General features: G+C 37.8%; 1 protein-coding gene across 7 annotated transcripts in view; it reads left to right on the top strand.

The window, feature by feature from the left end:
- ZnT49B (Zinc transporter 49B) overlaps positions 1-21,049 on the top strand; it is a 97,367-nt gene that overhangs the window by 45,363 nt on the left and 30,955 nt on the right. For 4 of the 7 annotated variants that reach the window (XR_011042509.1, XR_011042507.1, XR_011042510.1 and 1 more), the window contains exons 13-14: positions 920-987; positions 10,860-10,989. Coding sequence is in view for 2 of the 7 variants with exons in the window: in XM_068366734.1 (XP_068222835.1) it covers positions 920-964 (45 nt within the window). In the remaining 5 variants the exon portion in view is untranslated. Of the gene's footprint in view, positions 1-919; positions 988-6,088; positions 10,990-21,049 lie in introns of those variants that run through there. The other 3 variants (XR_011042508.1, XM_068366734.1, XM_068366735.1) reach the window with 3 other exon arrangements.

Genomic DNA, 21,049 nt, shown 5'->3' on the forward strand with positions numbered 1-21,049 from the left:
GTCCCTTGTCAGGCAGGGAGGAATGATGAGAGAAAAAATCACCTTTTTTTTTATGTTGGCTACCTCCCAAAAGGGGGGAAAGTACCATGGTAGATAGAGATAGAGATTATAAAGTAATTTGAATACTGATACTCTGGGAAAAGGACTGGATTTGTTCATGAATGTGTTAGTGATTTGTTTCTTGTCTGACCTAACTGGAATGGTAAGTCTGGAAAGCTTCTTCGACGCATTCATCCTAGGTTAAGTTAGGTCAGGTTCTCGAATAGAACCACTTTGCTGGAAGTTATTTGTCATTTTGATAAGTTTTGCTTTTGGAGAATTTTGCATTTAAAATTATTATCTAAAACCAGTTGTTTCCACAGAGTTTCCATTTTGTCAAAATTATGTGAACTGTGTTGTAAGGGAAACATTTTTTAATAGTGGTATCTATTTTAGAATGTTTTTGTAATATAGAAAAGTTATAAATGTCTTCAGCCAAGTTATAAGACCAGAAGAATATCTCATTGCTCTGGTTGAAATACTTTACCCATTCTGTGTGCACAGTTTTAGTGGTGAGACATATAATGTTAACCCTTTTACCCCCAATGGACGTACTGGTACGTTTCACAAAACTCATCCCTTTACCCCCATGGGCGTACTGGTACGTCCTTGCAAAAAACTGCTATTTACATTTTTTTTGCATATTTTTTATAACTTTATGAGAAACTTGAGGCATTTTCCAAAAGAATGAGACCAACTTGACCTCTCTATGACAAAAATTAAGGCTTTTAGAGTAATTTAAAAAAGAAATATTGCAAAATGTGCTTGAAAAAGAAATTGCCTGGGGTTTAAGGGTTGGAAAGTTCCAAATAGCTTGGGGGTAAAAGGGTTAATGGTTTGAGGTGCTCTTTTATAATAAGAGATTTACTTCTCTTTTCAGAAAAGTCATCCTGAGATTCGACATTGTGATTTAGAGATTCTCTAAAGAAAAGTATATGGTAATGGCTGGTATGTATTTTTGTACTTAGGATATATTGGAGAGATTATCATTTGATATTGTTTTTATTTATGGGTATTGCTTAACATCTGAAGTTTGTATATAACTCATTATGCGTAAAACAAATTACAAAAATATTTTTTGTCATTTTTCGTTAGGTGACACTTGTGTCATTAAGTATAGCCAAGATCCTTGGAGCAAGATGTTTTGTGACCATTTTTATCTGGTTCTTCTTTAATTCCTGTGTAAAAAGTTTTTAGTCTACTCAAAGTAGTTTTGTACTTTATATTGTAGTTTATAATGTATCTTTATGTCTCATCAGTACTCTTGTAATTCTCATATTTTGGCACACATGCCTCCCTCTTGTCTCAGTAGTAATAGTAGAACTTTTTCATTTCTTCATTTCTGATTATGCGTACAGCATCATACAAGTAGAAACTCCATAAGAGTAATTGTTTGTAGTTTAATATTATAAATAACTTGTTGCAAAGGTAGTTAGAATAGCTATCTTTTTCTTGTAATTCCTTGTTTTAGAAAATCATTTGTAATTTGTAACAAGTGAGTAGACATGAAGTAATAAGATGTAAAGGCTTAAGTGCTTGGAGAATTATTGCATATAAGGTAGAAAGTTTTATGAGAGCAAAGTACCAGTAATAGCAGTAGTCTTGAATCCATATGAAAGTTTTATGAGAGTAAAGTACCAGTAATAGCAGTAGTCGTGAATTCATACGAGTCTGCGATAAAATATATTTCATAATGTTTAACTTTCTAGCTGTATGTGATTGTTCTCAAGTGTAAACAAGGTTTACAAGATTGATTTAATTCTATGCTTAAAGTTTTTGTCAATTTTTATTGTAGGTGACCAGTTTTGATCTTATTGCGATCGGTAGCCTACAGTCTAACTGTGATTTAGGATATTAGCTTCTATGGTGATGTAATATAATACCTTGATGAAAGTTACTGTTATAAAGTTTTTTATAGTCCATTTCCTTTAGCGATGCATATTTGCACCGACTCGCGGCGGTGCCCTTTTAGCTCGGAAAAGTTTCCTGATCGCTGATTGGTTAGAATTATCTTGTCCAACCAATCAGCGATCCGGAAACTTTTCTGAGCTAAAAGGGCACCGCTGCGAGTCGGTGCAAATATGCATCGCTAAAAGAAATGGACTATAGAAGTAATAACTTGATAAGCACATGCGATAGCTGTCAAGTCTGTGGCCAAAAGTAATTCAGTACGAGGATACTCTTGTTGGTAATAGTTGAGTTTCAGGTGTTGAAATAGGAAGTACTGTACTGTAATTATGAAATTCCTTTAGTTTGAAAATGAATAACTGTAACTGTGGTGATAACCATTGACCATTTTTAGATAGACAAAATGTTGTTTGCTTTATTTCAGCTGCTGAAAATGCAATTAAAGTAACAGGGAAAAAAGAAAATGGGAATTGGCCACAACTTAGAAGAAAAGATTTTTTTTAGAGTTATAATTATTGAAATATTTGTCAAGAGAAGTATGATTCAGTTTGTCTCCCATAGTAATTTTCATTTGTATGTATAACCAACATCTCTGATCACCTGTATATGTATCTCAGTACAGTTTATTGTTTCCAGATATATACAGTCCTCATAGTATAGTTGTACATCGGTATGATACATTTCTGTAAATACACACAAAAATTATGACACCTATTATTAAAAAGTTAATTCTCAGTGAATAATATGTCTTAAGTATATATTATTTCTATGAAACTCGCTTGATGTTCATATCGCCGCTCTCGCGGAACCTGGTTTGCTACTGATGAGTACCCTAAGACTAAAAAGATTCCAGTTTTCTTTCCTCTTAGTAGTCTTAGGCCTCTAGTGGAGTGTTTTGAGACAATCTGGTGGTTAATAACAATAATCGCAGCGTGGTTATACATTTGATCCTTTGTTTTTCCAATTCTCTCATTGCCCTTGCATCGTTAGATCAACTATAGTCAATTTCTTTTAGTGATGCAGATTTGCACCGACTCGCAGCAGTGCCCTTTTAGCTCGGAAAAGTTTCCTGATCGCTGATTGGTTGGACGTGATAATTCTGACCAATCAGCGATCAAGAAAATTTTCCGAGCTAAAAGGGCACCGCTGTGGGTCGGTGCAAATCTGCATCGCTAAAAGAAATGGATTATATTTACCCACTTCAGATTGTGGGTTTTTGTGATATGTGGTATTAGTGATAGTAAGGGATGTCTTCTGAATTTGTCTGTGAGAGTTATTGCTGGGCCTCTTCCTCTTTGTATATCATGGCTGGGACAATATTGTGATTTAGATCATCTTTGTGAGGAATGTGAAGCATTTAATGTTCCTATTATGAGGTGCTGTGTTCGAATGGTGTCTAACCAAATTGAGAGTTCCAGAAGTGAGGAAACTAATGTACTTTCACATTCCCATTCATCAAAATTCAAGAAAAGTCTTTTAGCTTGTAAACAGTTTAGAGGTTTATCAATTCAAGTACCTGTGTTTTGGTCGTAGAACAACTCCAAAAGTCTTCACTAGGGAGATGGCTCACATCTAGAAATGAACAAGATTTTTGGAAATCCTCATTCTTTTATGACTGGATAAGTGGCTATTTTTTAATGTTCTTCTAGGAGAGGGGCACTCCAAAAGCAAACCATTGTTCTCTAGTCTTAGGTAGTGACATAGCCTCTGTACCATGGGCTTCCACTGTCTTGGGTTAGATTTCTCTTGCTTGGGGGTACACTCGGGCACACTAGCTTATTTTATTTCTCTTCCTCGTTGTTTTCAAGATTTTATAGTTTATATATGAGATATTTATTTTAATCTTATTTTTGTTCTTAAACTTGTAGTTTTTCCTTATTTCCTTTCTGCTCTGGGCTATTTTCCCTGTTGGAGCCCTTGGGCTTATAGCATCCTGATTCTCTAACTGGGGTTGTAGCTTAGCTAGTAATAATAATAATAGAAAGGATTCAGGTGCAACAAGTGTGATTACTCAGGTTGCTGGAAAGGTTGGAATTCCTGGTCAAAATGAACTAGTCTCTTTTGATTCCAACTTCAAGGATTCTGTATTGGAATTATAATAGCAATAGTTCTTCCTTGGGTTTTTCCCATTAAAAAAAAGACAATGGCTTCATTAGATAAGTTCTTTCTGATGGGTCACCTAGAAATGTGAGCGTTACAATATTTCAATTGGTATTGACTCTTCCAGATGAATGGTCTCTGGATCCATTATTGAGTCAAGAGATATGGAATTAGATGGTGAAGACCAAATATGTATGTAATATTGCTTGACAAGAAAATAAGAAGTGTTTTGCTCGCCAGTAACGGATTCTCTTGCCTGCTAGGTACATACCCAGTTAAAGGACTCGTCAAATCTGCATTGGTACACTTTTCCTCCATGATTTGAGCTTTGACAAGTTCAAAGTCTACGAACAGTAGGATGATTCTGGTAGCTTCCTTTACGCTTCAGAGAGAGTAGCCTCTGTTGTAACGTTCATGGCAAGTGCTGTAAAAGACCAATCTTCTCAGACAACTGGTTTTGAGTTCGATACATAAAAGCCCATATGCTCTACATCTAAACGCATGAAGAGTGTTAGTCGTATTCTCCAAAACAAAAGGTTTCCAAAGTCCTCCAGATTGTTGATTTTAGGTTCCAAACGGCAACCAACTAATAATTGAAGGGAATGGAATTGATATTCTGAATAGGGCAAATCAAGGCATATTTCATTGATTAGAACTAGTTCGGCTAATATTGCTGATTTTTTTTTTCACCTATGAAAGGGAACTGTTCATTTTAGCTCTTGTTGAATATTGCGCTCTGACATTTGGGCTTAGATTTATCTGCTTCAGTCATCATTGTGGATGTATTTAGGTCTTTCAATTTTGATAACCCTGTGGTTGTCAGCATTTTTTTTTTTCACCTAGATGTATTACAATATTTAAAGGGTTCTGATATTGAACCTTTTGTATATCTTTCCAGTAAAAATCCCACAGCAAATACTTTTCCTGTTGGCTTTAGGATCAGCTAAAGCCATTTGAGAACTTTTGGCTTTTTAATATAATGTTGGTTTTTTTGAGAAATGATGATTTTATCTCTGTTACCTACGTTCTGAATTAGGAATGATTTTAAGATGAAGGGTTTGATTCTAATTTTTTTTCCATTTTTTCCCCTGGAAAAGAAAGTTGGTTAAGGCATAGTCATTAGGTGAAAGGTTCCTAATTTGCTTTGTGGGGTTAAAATTTAGATTGTCCTCTTTCCTTTCATTTTAATAGTCACAGATGCTCTGAGGGAATTTAGTTCGTCAGATTAAAGAATAGGCTATGGTGCAACTAACGTACCTCGCTTAATTTCTGTAGGAATCTTCGTTTGGAATGAGTTCTGGCAAAAGCTCGGTGGTATACCAAGTTAGTTTTTGCTAAACATCATTTAAAAAGAAAACCCAGATTTCTTAGTGGTAGGATTAGTTTTTCGTTTGAAATGCCCCAATGTTTGGTAATTATATGAAAATTGTATAAAGTATTTTGTTCTTTTAGAACACAGTTTGCAAGTTCAAGTTATAAGAGTTTGTTTGTTGACTTATTTACAGTGGTACTAGACTAAGAATGGAATCTCAACTGCTAGATAAGTTTATTTTAGGACTTTACATTTCTTATCTCTTTCCTTCACTGACCCACCACCATAAGAGTGCTGAAGTCAACAATGATGAAATCAGGGGAATATATTAGAACTAAACGGAATTGTAATAATAGAATTTATTTCTGTACGCATTCGCCTGGTCTTCATATACAAGCCCTCTCTTCCCCACTGATTAAGTGATGTCAAGAGGATAGTATTTTAGTTCTAACTTATAGACTGAAAAGGCTAGGATCTGAAGTGTAACCACACCAATATTATTGCCATTAACTGCTAGATTTTCTCAATGCCTTGTGAGGCCTAAGCCTGTTGAAAGGAAAGAATAGAGGAGAGTTTTTAGATTTCGGGCAAACACCAGTTTTAAACTAGGCTTTGAGAGGGAAGTAATATAAACATCATGCAAGTATGGAAATAATGAATTACTCTTTTTAGATTCTGTTGTTTCATATTTATATATTCATTTAGAAGAAACCAACCATTTTAACGCAGTTGAACCACTTGGAGGAAGGAAGAGGGCCAAATAGGATGTCTTCCAATATTGGTCAAGATCAGATAAAATGCAGCACTTTATCTGTTTTGTCAAATTGATAAAAAATCAGGAAAGGCTTCTAAAATCGCGAGAAGAAAACTACATTTATTTTCATTATGCAAGTCGTTGGAGTAAAAAGAAACTGAAATGTTATCTATTAATGGCTTCATCTCTGTAGAAATAAGAAGGCTTACAAAGAATATCACGTTTACTTGTAGCTATAGATATGTTTCATAGTGCTGCATGAATAAGTGTGTTAGCATTGAAGTATCGGCATTTATTCATAGTAATAACACCATGTTACTATAACACTGTAAATCATATAAAGGGAATAGCTATGAGATTAGCTAATCGACCAGAATGTAAATTAGTCAACATATTGCTTCAAGATTCAGAATAGGTAAAAGATTAGTTAATCAGCAAGAATGTAAATGAAATAGATAGCCTTATGTATGCTTTCTTCAAGATTCCCCACTGGATACTGCCCACAGTATGTCTTGCATAGCAATGTGTAAACATCATTTAAGGCTTTTTGGTGTTCCATTTATCCCAGCACCATAACGGTTTGCTCTTTCCTCTTCAAATATTCCTCTGGTTGCTTCCCATTCATCCATCCAACTTCTTTTTTTTAATCTTTATCTTGCTGTTATGTTCACATCTTTCTGATGAATCCTGTAGGTGTCCAGAAATGGTACAGTGTTTTTTTTAAACTGATTTTGTTAATTATAAAGAAACTTATGTTAATATTCATTAATGAATTCTATTGTCATTAGTTTATTACTTGTAACAAGCGCTTTCTTATTTTTACTAGGGATAGTTGATCATAAAAGTTGTTTGCATCCTTTTTTTTTCTTTAACCCAGAAGTGACTTGACAAATCTTGAAAACAATGCTATTAAAGAAATTGTTAGAAAGATAATTTTTTTAAAAATTTCCCAATATTATTATTATAACTATTTTAAGTAGTAGTAGTAGTAGTAGTAGTAGTAGTAGTAGCAGTAGCAGTAGCAGTAGTAGTGATAGAAAAATGGTTGGGAAGATGAAACTGTATAAGAGAGGTAACAATTAGAAACAAAGAAACTATGAAATGGAATTCAATCTGCAAAAAGAAAAGAGAAAAAACTCCTGGGTAGTACAGTGGTAGGTGCTGGCCTTGTATTTGCATAGACGACATATCCAGTCCCGCCCTGGCTCATGAGAGTTTAAGCATTTTACTGGGAAGGTTACTGCTTGGATTGGGCACTAAGGTGTGGTGTTTGGATTCCCCGGTTGATGTTCTGAAGAGTATCTCTTCTGACGGAATTGAAACAAACTTGATAGCTATGACCTTTATTTTGAACTTTTAAAGTTCTATGATTCAACTACATAGTATGGAAGCCTATTCCCTGATTCATTCACAGCTGTAACAAAGCTTCTTAAAACCTTTCTAGTATTGATGCTCATCACAAAAAATGCAAGATTATTATAATTAGCTGCAGGTCCAGTTGTAGATGGGAAATTCTAAAAAGGTCCGAATGCAAAGGATTATTAAAATAGGGCGTTTTATAAAGCATGGATAATAGACATTGAAGAACAGTCCCAGAGATTAACAATAACTTGAGGAATTCTGCTGCTGAAAGCAGAATTGGAGAAAACATATTCTGAACACTAGTGAAATATTTCTTCAAGGTAGGCACATCACCAAAAACATGATACACTTCCCGTGTACAATTTGTATCATGTATGATACATAAAATATAATTATATAATTATAGGTAATGATAAGAAAGCAAAGCAAAACTAGAGAAAAATTTGGCAAGCATAAAAATGTAATGTCCTAATTTACTGTAAAATATAATGTTAAACCTTAAGATAGTCTTTATGGTAAAGGAATGCAAAATGAGAGCTTACTACAAATGGTGTGAAACTTTTGTATGGATTATTATCTATAGCTCTTGTTTATTTACTCTTTATTCGATGTTTGCATTTAACCATAGCTAAACATTACAGGAGTACGTATTGTAATCATGAAGTTGAAGGTTTGTGCATTATTATTAGCATTCATACACTGAGCATTTACTGTTCCCCTCCTTCCTTGGACGGTGAAAATATGCTTAATGTATTTATACTGAGAAAAGATTAAATGATATTGTAATTCCTATATATTAACCCTTTTACCCCCAATGCTATTTGGAACTTTCCAATCCTTAACCCCCAGGCCCTTTTTGTTTTTCAAGCGCATTTTGCAATTCATTTTTTTTAATTTGCGCTAACAGCCTAATTTTCGTCATAGAGAGGTCAGGTTGGTCTCATTATTTTGGAAAATGCCTGAAGTTTCTCATAAAATTATCAAAAATATGGAAAAAAATGTAAAATACAGTTTTTTGCAAGGACGTACCGGGTAAAAGGATGAGTAATGTGAAACGTACCAGTACGTCCATTGGGGGTAAAAGGGTTAAAAACCTATTTTTTAGTTTATTAAAAACTTTCTTTTGTATTAACTATTACTTTGAAGAGTACGACAAGTATTATGATTTATTGTAATATTTGTTGAGATGCAGTTTTGTTATATTAACTGATTTCACCATTCCTTCTCGAGGTCCCTAACCTAACAATATGTGCAGCATATTTATACAGAACAAAGATTTTTGAAATGGGGAATACAAAAGAATTATTAGAAATTGTATTGTATATATTGTATAATATACTAAAAATACATATTTGGAACTTTGTGTGACACTTAGACTAATGTTTTGATGCAGTTTGTGTAATTTTGTTCCAATTTTATTATTCGTTATTTTCTATATTTTTTTTTTTTTTACTGATTTTCATATGCTTGTATGGTTTATTATTACTATTACTCTGTACTACTGGACAGTATTTTATATACTAAAACCTTGCATATCAGCTACTTTGATGTGCTAATTGTAGCGTAATGGTCTGACGGTAATCGTACTTGGGGTAGAAGCATATTAAACTATTGAGTATCTAGAAATTGTCTCAAAAAATATACTTGGATAATATGATCATGAATTTTAAGGAAAAAAGCAATTTAATTAACAAGAAGTTGATTAGTATACCATATAGTGAGTACAGTACTCTTTATATAGTACAGTACAGTACAGTATGTACGTATTTTTCTTCTCTATTGTACAGTACTATTCTTTAGTTATTATTATTATTATTATTATTATTATAATTAACATTATTATGAATTATTTAAATGTTTAATATGTTGTTGTATAAAATATTTAAAATGGCTTCAGTATTTTCGAGGTAAAGATAGATAAAAAGTATACTACATACAAGGACATACTTTAGGCTAACTAATACTATGTATAAACTATAGGTACGTATACCTGTTTTGATTAGGATACAAATTCATACTTTGTCTTGTTATTTATACGTGTACCTCATTAATTTGTAACACTAAGATTTTTAGAATTCTAATCATGCTTGATTTCCCAGACTTTCTTTTGTTGCTGTCTGCCAGTCACAGTAAAACTTCTTTTCTTTGAATTGTGACGGTTTTTCGACTTTACATTTTTTCACTACTGTACCTTCACATTTTTAACTTTCATTTCCGTAAACTCTTTTTCTAAAGTATTAATGTGTATCTTCCATGGATGTGAAACATTGTATTTAGTTACTGTTTACTTTAATATTTCATGTTTCAATATCAATGTGAACAAGTAATTTATGCCTGTTTTCTTACGTAATAAAATTTGAAGAATAGTGCACCTAATTTTTATGAATATGTGCAAGATATTCCAAACTTGAGAACCAAGGAGGTTAGTCAGCATTTTTCTTATATACACAGGATGATCTAATTAAGAAAGGATCACCTTGTGTTACATTTGAAAGAAATAATTTTTTATATTGATTGGATATTATGATAAAATATTGTTTGTAGCTGTAGTGTTTCAACTTCGATGTTGGGAGACTATGCCTTTTTCACTGCGGAAGTGTTTAGATTTCTAGTAATTTTCTATTTTCCTGTAATGCGTAATTATTTCAGTAACAAAAATTTTACTTAAAGAAATATTTAGGGAGCATACAGTATTGCCTAAATCTTGTACAGTACTTGGTAACTCTTGATGGTTATGGAATATTGTATACTGTAGTTGTATGGAGTTATAGGTAACTTGCCTTTAAAATTGTGATGGGGATCATCCATAGTAATTTTGTCCTAAGTGTCATTAAGATAATCACTAAGTACACAATGTCCTATCAGAAATTAAGATAGATTATATGCAGTGATTTATACTGTACATATTCTTCACATGATAGATTATATGCAGTATGCGATGATTTATACTGTACATATTCTTCACATGAACACATAGTTTCTATAGGCATTACTTACGGTTCTTTGGAGCATTTATATCTTTCTACTTTACCTCTGTTTCTGTTTTCTCTTTTCCATTTTTCTTTCACAGTTCTTCTAAATTTTAAATCATAGTATAACGTCAAAGTTTTACGTGAATGGCTTCACTGGCCCGTATGGAGCTATATAGCCCAAATTGATAATTCTAATCGCATCCAAGTGCACAATCAGAGACAAGTGAGGAAGAAGCTCTCCGAGTGGGTTATTTCATTCATTATAGTACAGGGTAATTTTGAATTGTAACTGAATACTTTGAATTGTGTAAATGGAGTAATTGCTGAAGCTTGTGAAACGAATGCTTTGATTCTAAAATGTAAAAGAGTTTTATAAGAGCATTTTAATTTCAAGTTTTGTTTCCCCTCACAGATATGTTGCTTGTCACCTCCCGAGAAATTTTCTATGGTCTGGTTTATTATGAATTCATTAATAAAAATCAACTCGAAGTTATTGATATGAATAGCCATAAGTTGAGTTTACGAATAAAGTGTGAGGACTGGTAAGTTTGTTTCTAGTTTTCTGATTTGATAAGTATTAGTTTTTGGTATTGAATAAATGCCTGGCAGTTACCATGCTAACCTTCCAATTTTGGTTAATTATCTTATCGCAAATATATTACAGGTACTTAAGTGTTCATTCAAAATGCAAATCTAATAAAGTACTGTATTGTACAAAATTTACTTTTTATAGCAAACCCAGTAATATACAAAATTTGGAATTGGATTTTTCCCTAACATGCCATTTCTTAAGTCTTGTTATGAAGCGTATGCTCAACTTAGGGTAATCGGTTGCTAGCTTATTCTATCTAGTGTCCTCCTTTTGTGTACTTCAGCTATTAAATGTCTTGGGTTTTATTTACAATTAGATTCTCTTGTCTGCCTCTGTGAGAATTTTGGGTTGTTTATTGCCCTATTGATAAAATCTTCTATTTTCGGTGCTGTCATTTAGGTGTATGAGGATGAAAGTTCCAATTTTATCTCAACTGTCATTGGGACAGGTGGTTCAACCCGACAAAAACTTATTCCCCCCTATTCAGAACCAGTTAGATCTAATCCACTGGTCGGGCAACCATCTGCATTTGTCCCAAGGGGCATCTCTGGAGGGTGAAAGTTCCAGACATTAACCTATTCAGCGATGCTTCCCAGGAAGGAAGAGGAGTGACTTGATTACTCTTACATAGCAGTGCACTGGATTAAGTAGGAATCATCCCATCACATAAGCTGCTTAGACCTTATGGCAGTGTTCAAGGCAATGCATAGCAGTTTTTGTGGACATGAGACCTCTGGTCTACATACAAAAACAAGGGAACTAGGTCAGACACTTTATTTCAGATTGGAGAGGAGTTATTGGGGAAAATGAACATTCGAACTGATCAGTTAAACAGAAGATGGCAGCTTCTGAACCTCCAAACAAATGGTCTCTACATGCTTTAGTCTGTCAGATTTTAAATTGGGGAAACCCCGATACTGAATAGACATTTTTAAATATTAAACTTAGCCGGTGAATATATAAATAGCTGACGTTTCCGACGGCCCGACAGATTCCAAGAAACTCGCGACCGATCGCCATGAAGGTTGCGGGTGTGCCCACCAGCGCGGACTATCGGTCAGATACCACATATACTTCTCAACCACTCCAGTTTCTTCTCTGTCGGTGTCACCGACAACATGTGTTCCGCTCGCTCTAGACCTCGAGTTTTCTTCCGAATTGGTGAAGTACTTGGTTTTGGTTTTATTGCTTTCGCCGTGTTGGATTATTCAATACTATCTTCAAAAGAAGTGCTTTTGAAAGGAGAGGAAAAGTTTTTTTTCCCTTGCTTTTTTTTTTTTTATCTCTGGTTTTTCCATAGAGAAAAGATGGCCGACCCTTCCCTCAGTGTACGGAAGTGTGTTAAAGGCTTTTACAGTAGTGATTATTTTATCACTTTATAAATTATTGTTGATATTTATAGATTTACCTCTATATATTTTATATCTCACACGCCTTTATTAGGCCTCTTCGATTAGCTTTCCATTTATACTAAACATCGAGATAAATTTTATGTTTTTGTTTATATGCGGCCTTTACCTATTCTTTGTAGGCGGTCCTAACTTGGAAAACGAAGTTAAACAACGTTGAGCCCATTCAACTTTTATTTTTGTTTAGATTAAAACAGTTGCTCTGTAAGAGTGATGGGATGATTTTTTTTTAGAAAATATTTTAAGAAATATATTCTTTGAATAGTCTTCGTGGTGTTTTTTTTTTTCAAAGATGAACTAACGTTTGGTTTATTTATGCTACGCAGTTTGCGCTCTATCGTTACGATAAAGAAAGAGAGAATCACGGTTTCACTTTGCAGAAAAAGTAAATCGATTTTGACGTTTTGTTCATTCTTCTTTCAAACTGAAGTGTTTTAGATACTGATTGAAAGGAACATGTTAATTTTCAATTTCTTAGTCCTTTCAGTTTTTTCCTTTAGTCAAATAACCTGTTATTGACGAAGGGTGAGTGGGCCATTCTCTTGTGAGTGACGAGAGAGAGAGAGAGAGAGAGAGAGAGAGAAAGAGAGAACGATCCGATCTTTATTCTCGTCCCAAGTCTCTGTACAAGGAGTTTGGGAGCGAGTAACCTTGTTCTCGATTCAGTTTTTTACTCTCGTCCCAAGTCTCTGTACGGGGAGAGAGGATAAAACGTTTTAGTTTTTATTCTCATCCCAAGGCACTGTACGGCGAGAGATTGAAAACATAGTCCTTAGTGAACCAGTGTTTAGTCTCGTCCCCAGTTACTGATCTTTTTAACTTTATATATTTCCGTTTTATTCGATATATATGTATATGTTTATTGATTTTTGCATGTGTGTTTCATTTTGTACTAATATGCTTACATTATACGACTCATTTCGCAATTCTAACCTTTTGATTTAAGGGAGAATTGCGTGCTTCAGGTAGAAATCAGTTTTATTCATGTCTAATGTGAAATTATTAAAAAATGTGATATCAGTGAAGTAAGTGCAAAAAACATGTTCTGTGTTGCGGAGGGTTCGTTTGTTCGTGCTTGTCACTTGCCTAGTCCGAGACCTCTTTCAGGCTCCCCTGCACCAGGGAGAAGGAATGTCGTAGGACCTAAGTGAGTGAGGAGTGTAAACCAACGAACAGACGTTCCCTCAAAGGTATCAGACGTTGCTCGGCAAACACGTCCTTGCCATAAGACAGGAGAGACGAAGTTTCTCCTCGTCTTCCGATGATTCGTCTCTTTAAAAGCCTGGGCGTAAAGTTTCGAGACGGTTGAAACGTTTATTAGTTCCTTCAGAACAAGTTCAACGTCCTAGCTGTAGTCATAAGAGTCCCGTTCATAGCGATGACGTTCATGTACAGACGTTTCTGCCACAGACTCGACGTGACGTTGAGCGGTAGACACCGTAGACACAACGTGACGTTGAGTGTCAGTCACCGTAGTCTCGATATAGCATCGATCAGCAGTCGCTGCTGTTTACTGCGTGACGTTTGAACGTCAGCCACCGCAGTCACAGGTTGGTCCGAAGTTAAGTGTTTTGCAAGATATGCTGTTAAAGCTTTCTTCTTCAATAAAAGCTTTCGATCCTGTTCCTGTGCGAAAGGATCCTTTGCTTTTTGTACGTCACGGTTCTGGGATACGTGATTCGGGTCTTCAACCTTCTAGACGAGCTTTGTTACGCCACGCTGACGTTATCCCTAGTGACAGCTTTGCTGTTAAACGAGATGCGGAGCATAAATCTCAATGTAACTTTGATCGCTTTGAACGTCAGCCACCGCAGTCACAGCGTGACGTTGAGCTGCAGACACCGCAGACACGACGTGACGTTGAGCGGTAGACACCGTAGACATGATGTGACGTCGAGGGTCAGTTTATATATTCACCGGCTAAGTTTAATATTTAAAAATGATATTTTCCTTATACAGTAAAATAAATTTTTGAATATACTTACCTGGTGAATATATGATATTAAAGGCCCTCCCTTCGTCCCCGATAGAGACCCGGCGGACTGAGAAGAACTGGAGTGGTTGAGAAGTATATGTGGTATCTGACTGATAGTCGGCGCTGGTGGGCACACCCGCAACCTTCATGGCGATCGCTCGCGAGTTTTTAGGAATCTGTCGGGCCGTCGGAGACGTCAGCTATTTATATATTCACCGGGTAAGTATATTCAAAAATTTATTTTATAAGGAAAATATCATTTTTTCCAATGTGAATACAAACCTTTCAGGATTTTGTATAAGGGAATATCTTCAGTAGAACTGGAATGGCTGTTGAAATTGTTAATGGACCCAAGTGCTTGTTAAAGACTCTCCACTCGTCTTTGTCTGCAGCGAGTATGGCTGTACTGTTGTGTTCTTCACAAGGGTGTTTTATCTTTTTTTTAAACTTTTTTCATTTAAATGATTGATATTAAATATTGCATTGGTTTACGTCTTAACCAGCTTTACAGTAGATCCACTCACTACATTAGGTGGAATAATTGTTTACAATCTTCCCTTTTTTACTGTGTAGATTGTGGCCTCCTGTAGGCAGGCATTTGTGTTTAGGGGCAAGAAAGTAAAGTCTTCTATAGCATTTTTCTTGGAGGCCATTTAGGACTCTACATTGTTCATTGAGTTTGATGTTAGTTAAAGCTCCATGGGAGAACTCTGATCTACAGTAATCCTTCTCCATATTGCAGTTCGCCTGTCACTCCGTCGGTATGTCACAGATTTATTAATATATTATTGTACAGGTATATGTAAATCTATATCAGGAACTCCTCTTTATATCGAGTGTTTCTGAGGGCAGATAGACTATATTTTTCATATATTAATTTTTTGTTTAGTCAATTCTAGGCCTAAAAAATTGATAAAGTCTATTAATTTAATCCTGTATATAATCATCTCTTGTGATCTTTCATGTTGTTCGTCCCCCAAATTTTCAACCATAAAAAATTGACTTTATTGAGGTATCTCATACATTGTGCTGGTGCCTTTTTAATACAAAAATGTAATAAACTTTTTAGCTCGCCTCTTTATCCCAACTTCTAGTTTATTGAGGAAAAAAGCAAAAGAGAATAGTAAAATTATCATTAGTAGCGCATAAGGGTATAAACAACCGAATGAAAAACAGCAGTTTTAAATATAAAACTTGCCCGCTGGTTATATAATGGCTGAAGTCTCCTGACGCCGGGGCAGAAATTCAAAATCTCGCACTATTGTTGATATGGCAGGTGTACACCCGCGCCCTAGCGGCACCACTGGTGGAACTACGTTCTCCAACCTCAGTTCTTCTTCTGCCCGCTCCGCTGGCTGTCATATTGAAGTTTGCTCTCGCTGTTTTACTCTGTTGGGAAGTTGTTTGGTGATGTACGTTTTCTCTGAGTTTGAACTATCGTTGATTATTTTCTCTTTCATTTAATCTTGAAATCTTTTTGTTTGTGGTTATATTTATTAATATTTCCTTTGTATTTTGGTTGTCGGTCTTTCTCTTAACTATTCAAAATGGCCGACCCCTCCCCTGGTATTCGTAAGTGTGTTAGTGAAGGGTGTCGCACTCGACTCCCTAAAGGTTCTATTGATCCACACGATATTTGTAAAATATAGGGGAAAACCTTGTTCACTTGATGATAGATATAATGAATGTTTTTCATTAACGGAAAATGAATGGGTAACATACGAACATTATGTTAGGAGACTAGAGAGGGATAGAGTTAGGTGTAGTTCTTCACGATCTGTTGAGGTAGCCTTACCTAATGTAAATATTCCTAATCCTATTCCTTCCACCGTAGTGGTAGATCAGCAACCGAAGGAACCATCTATGAAGGACATGTTTACCGCGATTCTGGCTCTCGGTGAAAAAGTCTAGTCATTATCGGCGGATAGAAATAAAATTTTTCCTGAATTAAATGTACTGAAAAATCGTGAAACTGTCGGAAATGTGGAAAGTGTTTCTAATGTGTTCAGTGTTGTGGAGGGTGCGTCTGCTCGATCTTGTCGTTCGCCTAGCCTAAGACCTCTTTCGAGCTCTCGAACCCATGGGAGAAGTAAAGTCGAATGGCTAAAGGGAACGAGAAGCTTCATCAATCGGGCAGACGTTCCCTCGAACATTCCTGTTGCCGTAACACAGGTCGTTCACCCTCATCGTAGGAAAGATGAGGTTGGTACGTTATCCCCGTCCTCCAATGAAGGTTCGGGTAGTGAGATCTGGCGTCGTGCGTCTAGACCGCTTAAAAAATCGCATGCGGTTGTTCAGCGTCCGGAATCGCATGCACATTCAGGCTGTAGTACGTGGGATTCCCCTGAGGGCTTCCGTTCTCCCGTCGCTTGTACACCTGCGAATCGTCCAGATCACGATATTCGAGTAGAGAAAATACTTTCCGACTCTGAATTTGTTTCTATGGCCTCCCTTTACACTGGCTTTCCTCACCCAAAAAGCATGGTGAGGATGATACAGATATCCCGTTGAGAAAGGAGTCAAATGTATTAACTGAAGATCCTGAGTGGTCTATGCTTTTATCTATGAAAAAACAGCTCTTGTCGTTCAAGGATTCTCATCAACCAGGTGTTGGCAGTACGATTGGGCGTCAGACGTCAGACTAGTTGTCGCACAGGCGGCCGGCGGTCTCTAGTGCTTTCGGGTTATCGCACAGGCGGTCTTCCATTCGCAGTGCTCGACCCCAGGTTGATATAGATGAGTCACGTCAGAGAGTTGTTGCTAAACAAATTTCGACTTCCGTCCGTGAGGAAAGAACACCGGTGTCGGCAAATGGACGTAATGCGTCTCCACGAAGATTCTCTGCTGCCAACTTTTGACGCTGTGAAGCGTCAGCGTCAACAACATGTGGACGCTAGGCGTCCACAAGACGACCATCAACAGTCATCGTGTGATGGCAGAGATTTTCCGCGTCAACAGCAAGCGGACGCTACGCGTCCACGCGGCGACCTTCGGCAGTTGATTTCTGACACCAAACGTCGATCAGTGCAACAGCAAGCGGATACTAAGTGTTCATGGGATGACACTTGACAGTTAACCATTGACGGCGAGCGTCGACCCATCCACGTCTCACATCAGTCAACTTCGACCTCTCCTCTTCAGTTGGATGAAGTTATTGACTATGACAGGCAGTCTCATTCAGACTTAAATCCTTCAGTTCAGGCTGCATCAGTTACTGCACTGCCAGAAGACGAACTTGAAGAGTAGTCTGATGTGGACGAGCCTTTATAGGAGGTTTCTGAAAATGAGGAAGGAAAACATTATCAACATGCTGTTGACCTTAGAAAATTTGTTAATTCTTACAGAAGTTTTTCCTGATCATTTTACTCCTGTGTCCCCTCGTTCTCCTCCATCGGAGTTTATCTTGGGTAAAGCAACCAAAGTGCGGTTTATACTAAGATGGTACTTTCACGGTCTTCTAAACGGGCCTTGAAGTTAATGGGTTCCTGGATGGACTCTAAGAGAACTATTGGCAAAACGGCCTTTGCTTTTCCTCCCCCTCTAAATCTAGTGTGTGGTACGAGACTGGTAAAGTGCTGGGCTTGGGATTTCCTTCTTCTGCCCAGGGAGATTTCTCAAGTTTGGTTGGTAGATTCGTCTTGTCGTCTAGCCTTAAGGAAAACAAAGGTTTGGCGGCCAATGACGGAGTTCGATCATTTGCTTAAGGGTCTGTTCAGGGCTTTCGAAGTGCTTAATTACCTAGACTGGTCTTTGGGAGCTTTAAGTAAGAGGGTCTCAGATATGAAGGACACGGACACTAGTGGCCTTGTTCAATTGATGTCCTGCTTGGACAAAGGTGTGAGGGATGGCTCTAATGAGTTAGCTGCCTTGCTCACAGCTGGAATCCTCAAGAATAGGGCCACGATGTGCTCTTTTCTCTTGGCAGGAGTTTCTCCCTACCAGAAAACGGAGCTACTATTTGCTCCTTTGTCTACCACCTTATATCCACAAGAGTTGGTAGGGGAAGTTGCCACTGCTCTCTCTCAGAAGGCCACGCATGATTTGGTGACCAATACGGCAAGGAAAGTTTTGCTTTCAACTTTTGCTTTGCGTAAACCTAAGGAAGTCTCTACTGATGTTCGACCTTCTCAGTCCTTTCGTGGGAAACCCTCCGGAAGGGGCTCTTTCAAACCAGACGGAAGGAAACCTAGGAGCAGAGGAAACAAAACCGGCTGAGGTAGAGTCTGACTGCCGTATCCTTCAGACAGCAGTAGGTGCCAGGTTGATTCACTTCTGGAAGACCTGGGAGAGGAATGGAGCGGACCCCTGGTCCGTCCAAGTGTTAAAGGAGGGTTACAAGATCCCCTTCCTAGCTATTCCTCCATTAGTCACAGACCCAGTGGATCTTTCCCCCAAATACAGAGAGGGTCCAAAGAAGCAAGCCATGCGTCTTCAGATGTCTCTATTACTAGAAAAACAAGTAATAGAGGAAGTGCAGGATGTAACATCTCCGGGGTTTTACAACCTTCTTTTCTTAGTCCCCAAGAGTTCGGGGGAGTGGAGACCGGTTCTGGACGTAAGTGTTCTAAATGGTTACGTCCAGAATTCGACGTTTACGATGGAAACTAAGAAGACGGTTCTTGCGGCGGTGAGGAAAGACGATTGGATGGTCTCAATAGACCTCCAAGACGCCCATTTCCATATTCCAATTCATCCCAGCTGCAGACGTTATCTGAGATTCATGGACGGAAACAAGGTCTTCCAATTCAGGGCTCTTTGTTTCGGACTATGCACGGCTCCTCTATTATTTACCAAGATCATGCTGAATGTAGCAAGCATGCTGCATTTGAGGGGAATCAGGGCCTCTCTGTACCTGGACGATTGGCTGATAAGAGCCTCCTCAGCCGATTGCTGTTTGAAGGACCTAAAAAAACTCTGGATTTAACCAGGGAACTGGGCCTCCTGGTGAGCTCAAAAAAATTGCAACTGACTCCATCCCAGGAGATTCTTTATTTGGGGATGGAGATTCACAGTCGGAGTTTTCGGGCTTTTCCGTCGCCTGTAAGAATACAGTCAGCTCTCCAAAAAGTCCAAACTTTCCTGAAGAAGGAACTCAGTTCCGTAAGAGATTGGATGAGCCTTCTGGGGACACTCTCATCATTAGAGAAGTTCATAACTCTGGGGAGGTTGCATTTGCGTCCCCTTCAGTTTCATCTCAATCGCCATTGGAAAAAATGGGACTGCCTAGACAGGGATTGCGTTCCCATCACGAAATCCATCAAGTCTCATCTTCAATGGTGGGACAACGAGCACAGACTGAAGGAAGGCTTGTCGTTACATCAGAAGAGCCCAGACCTCGTGTTGTGTTCCGACGCCTCAAACTCGGGGTGGGGAGCTACACTGGGGAAGGAGGAGCTCTCGGGGGCTTGGACAGTGGAACAAACAACTCTCCACATCAACCAAAAGGAGCTTTTGGCAATTCATCTGGCCCTCAAAGGCTTCGAGAAGCAGATCAGGGGCAAAGTAGTCCAAATCAATGCGGACAGCACTACAGCTCTTTCCTATATTACAAAACAAGGCGGGACCCACTCTTGGACTTTGTACGAGATAACAAGACCTCTTCTCATTTTGGCAGAGGAAAGGAAAGTGACATTTTTGACTCGGTTTATTCAGGGGGTCAACAATGTGAGTGCAGACAGACTCAGCAGGAGGGGTCAAGTTCTCCCCACAGAATGGATTTTACACCGAGACGTCTGCAAAAGTCTGTGGCGTTTATGGGGTCGTCCTCTCGTGGATCTCTTTGCAACCGCAAAGACGAAGAGACACGAGTGTTACTGCTCACCGGTACCAGATCCCGAAGCCATTCACATAGACGCCTTTCTAATGAACTGGTCTCACATGGAGGTTTATGCTTTCCCCCCATTCAAGATTCTTTACAAAGTGATACAGAAGTTCGTATCCCACGAAGAAACCAGGATGACACTGATAGCTCCGTTCTGGCCATCAAGAAGCTGGTTTCCAGAGGTACTGGAATGGATGGTAGATTTCCCGAGAAGTCTTCCCTTAAGACCAGATCTTCTCCGACAACCTCACTTGGCCCGAAACCATATAAACCTCCGACCTCCACATCTGACTGCCTTCAGACTATCGAAAAACTCGCTAGAGCTAGAGGATTTTCGAAGAAGGCAGCCAAGGCTATTGCGAGGGCAAGGAGGTCTTCCACCATCAAGGTGTATCAGTCCAAGTGGGAGTTGTTCAGAGAGTGGTGTAGGGCTAACGCAATTTCTTCATCCAGTACCTCTCTAACCCAGATAGCGGATTTTTTCATAGACCTTAAGAATAAACATAACTTCTCGTCATCTACAATTAAAGGTTACAGGAGTACAGTATGTTGGCGTCGGTTTTTAGGCACAGGAACTTGGATCTCTCCATTAATAAGGATCTACAGGACTTGCTTAGGTCTTTTGATACCACCAAGAAAATTCAATCAGCTCCCCTTGCCTGGAATTTGGATGTGGTGCTTAAATTTCTCATGAGTGACAGGTTTGAGCCTTTGCACTCGGCTTCTCTTAAGGATTTAACCTTGAAAACTTTGTTTCTGGTTAGCCTAGCCACTGCTAAAAGAGTAAGTGAAGTACACGCTTTAA

This window comes from Palaemon carinicauda, chromosome 44 (assembly GCF_036898095.1).
Source record: "Palaemon carinicauda isolate YSFRI2023 chromosome 44, ASM3689809v2, whole genome shotgun sequence".
Lineage (NCBI taxonomy): Eukaryota > Metazoa > Arthropoda > Malacostraca > Decapoda > Palaemonidae > Palaemon > Palaemon carinicauda.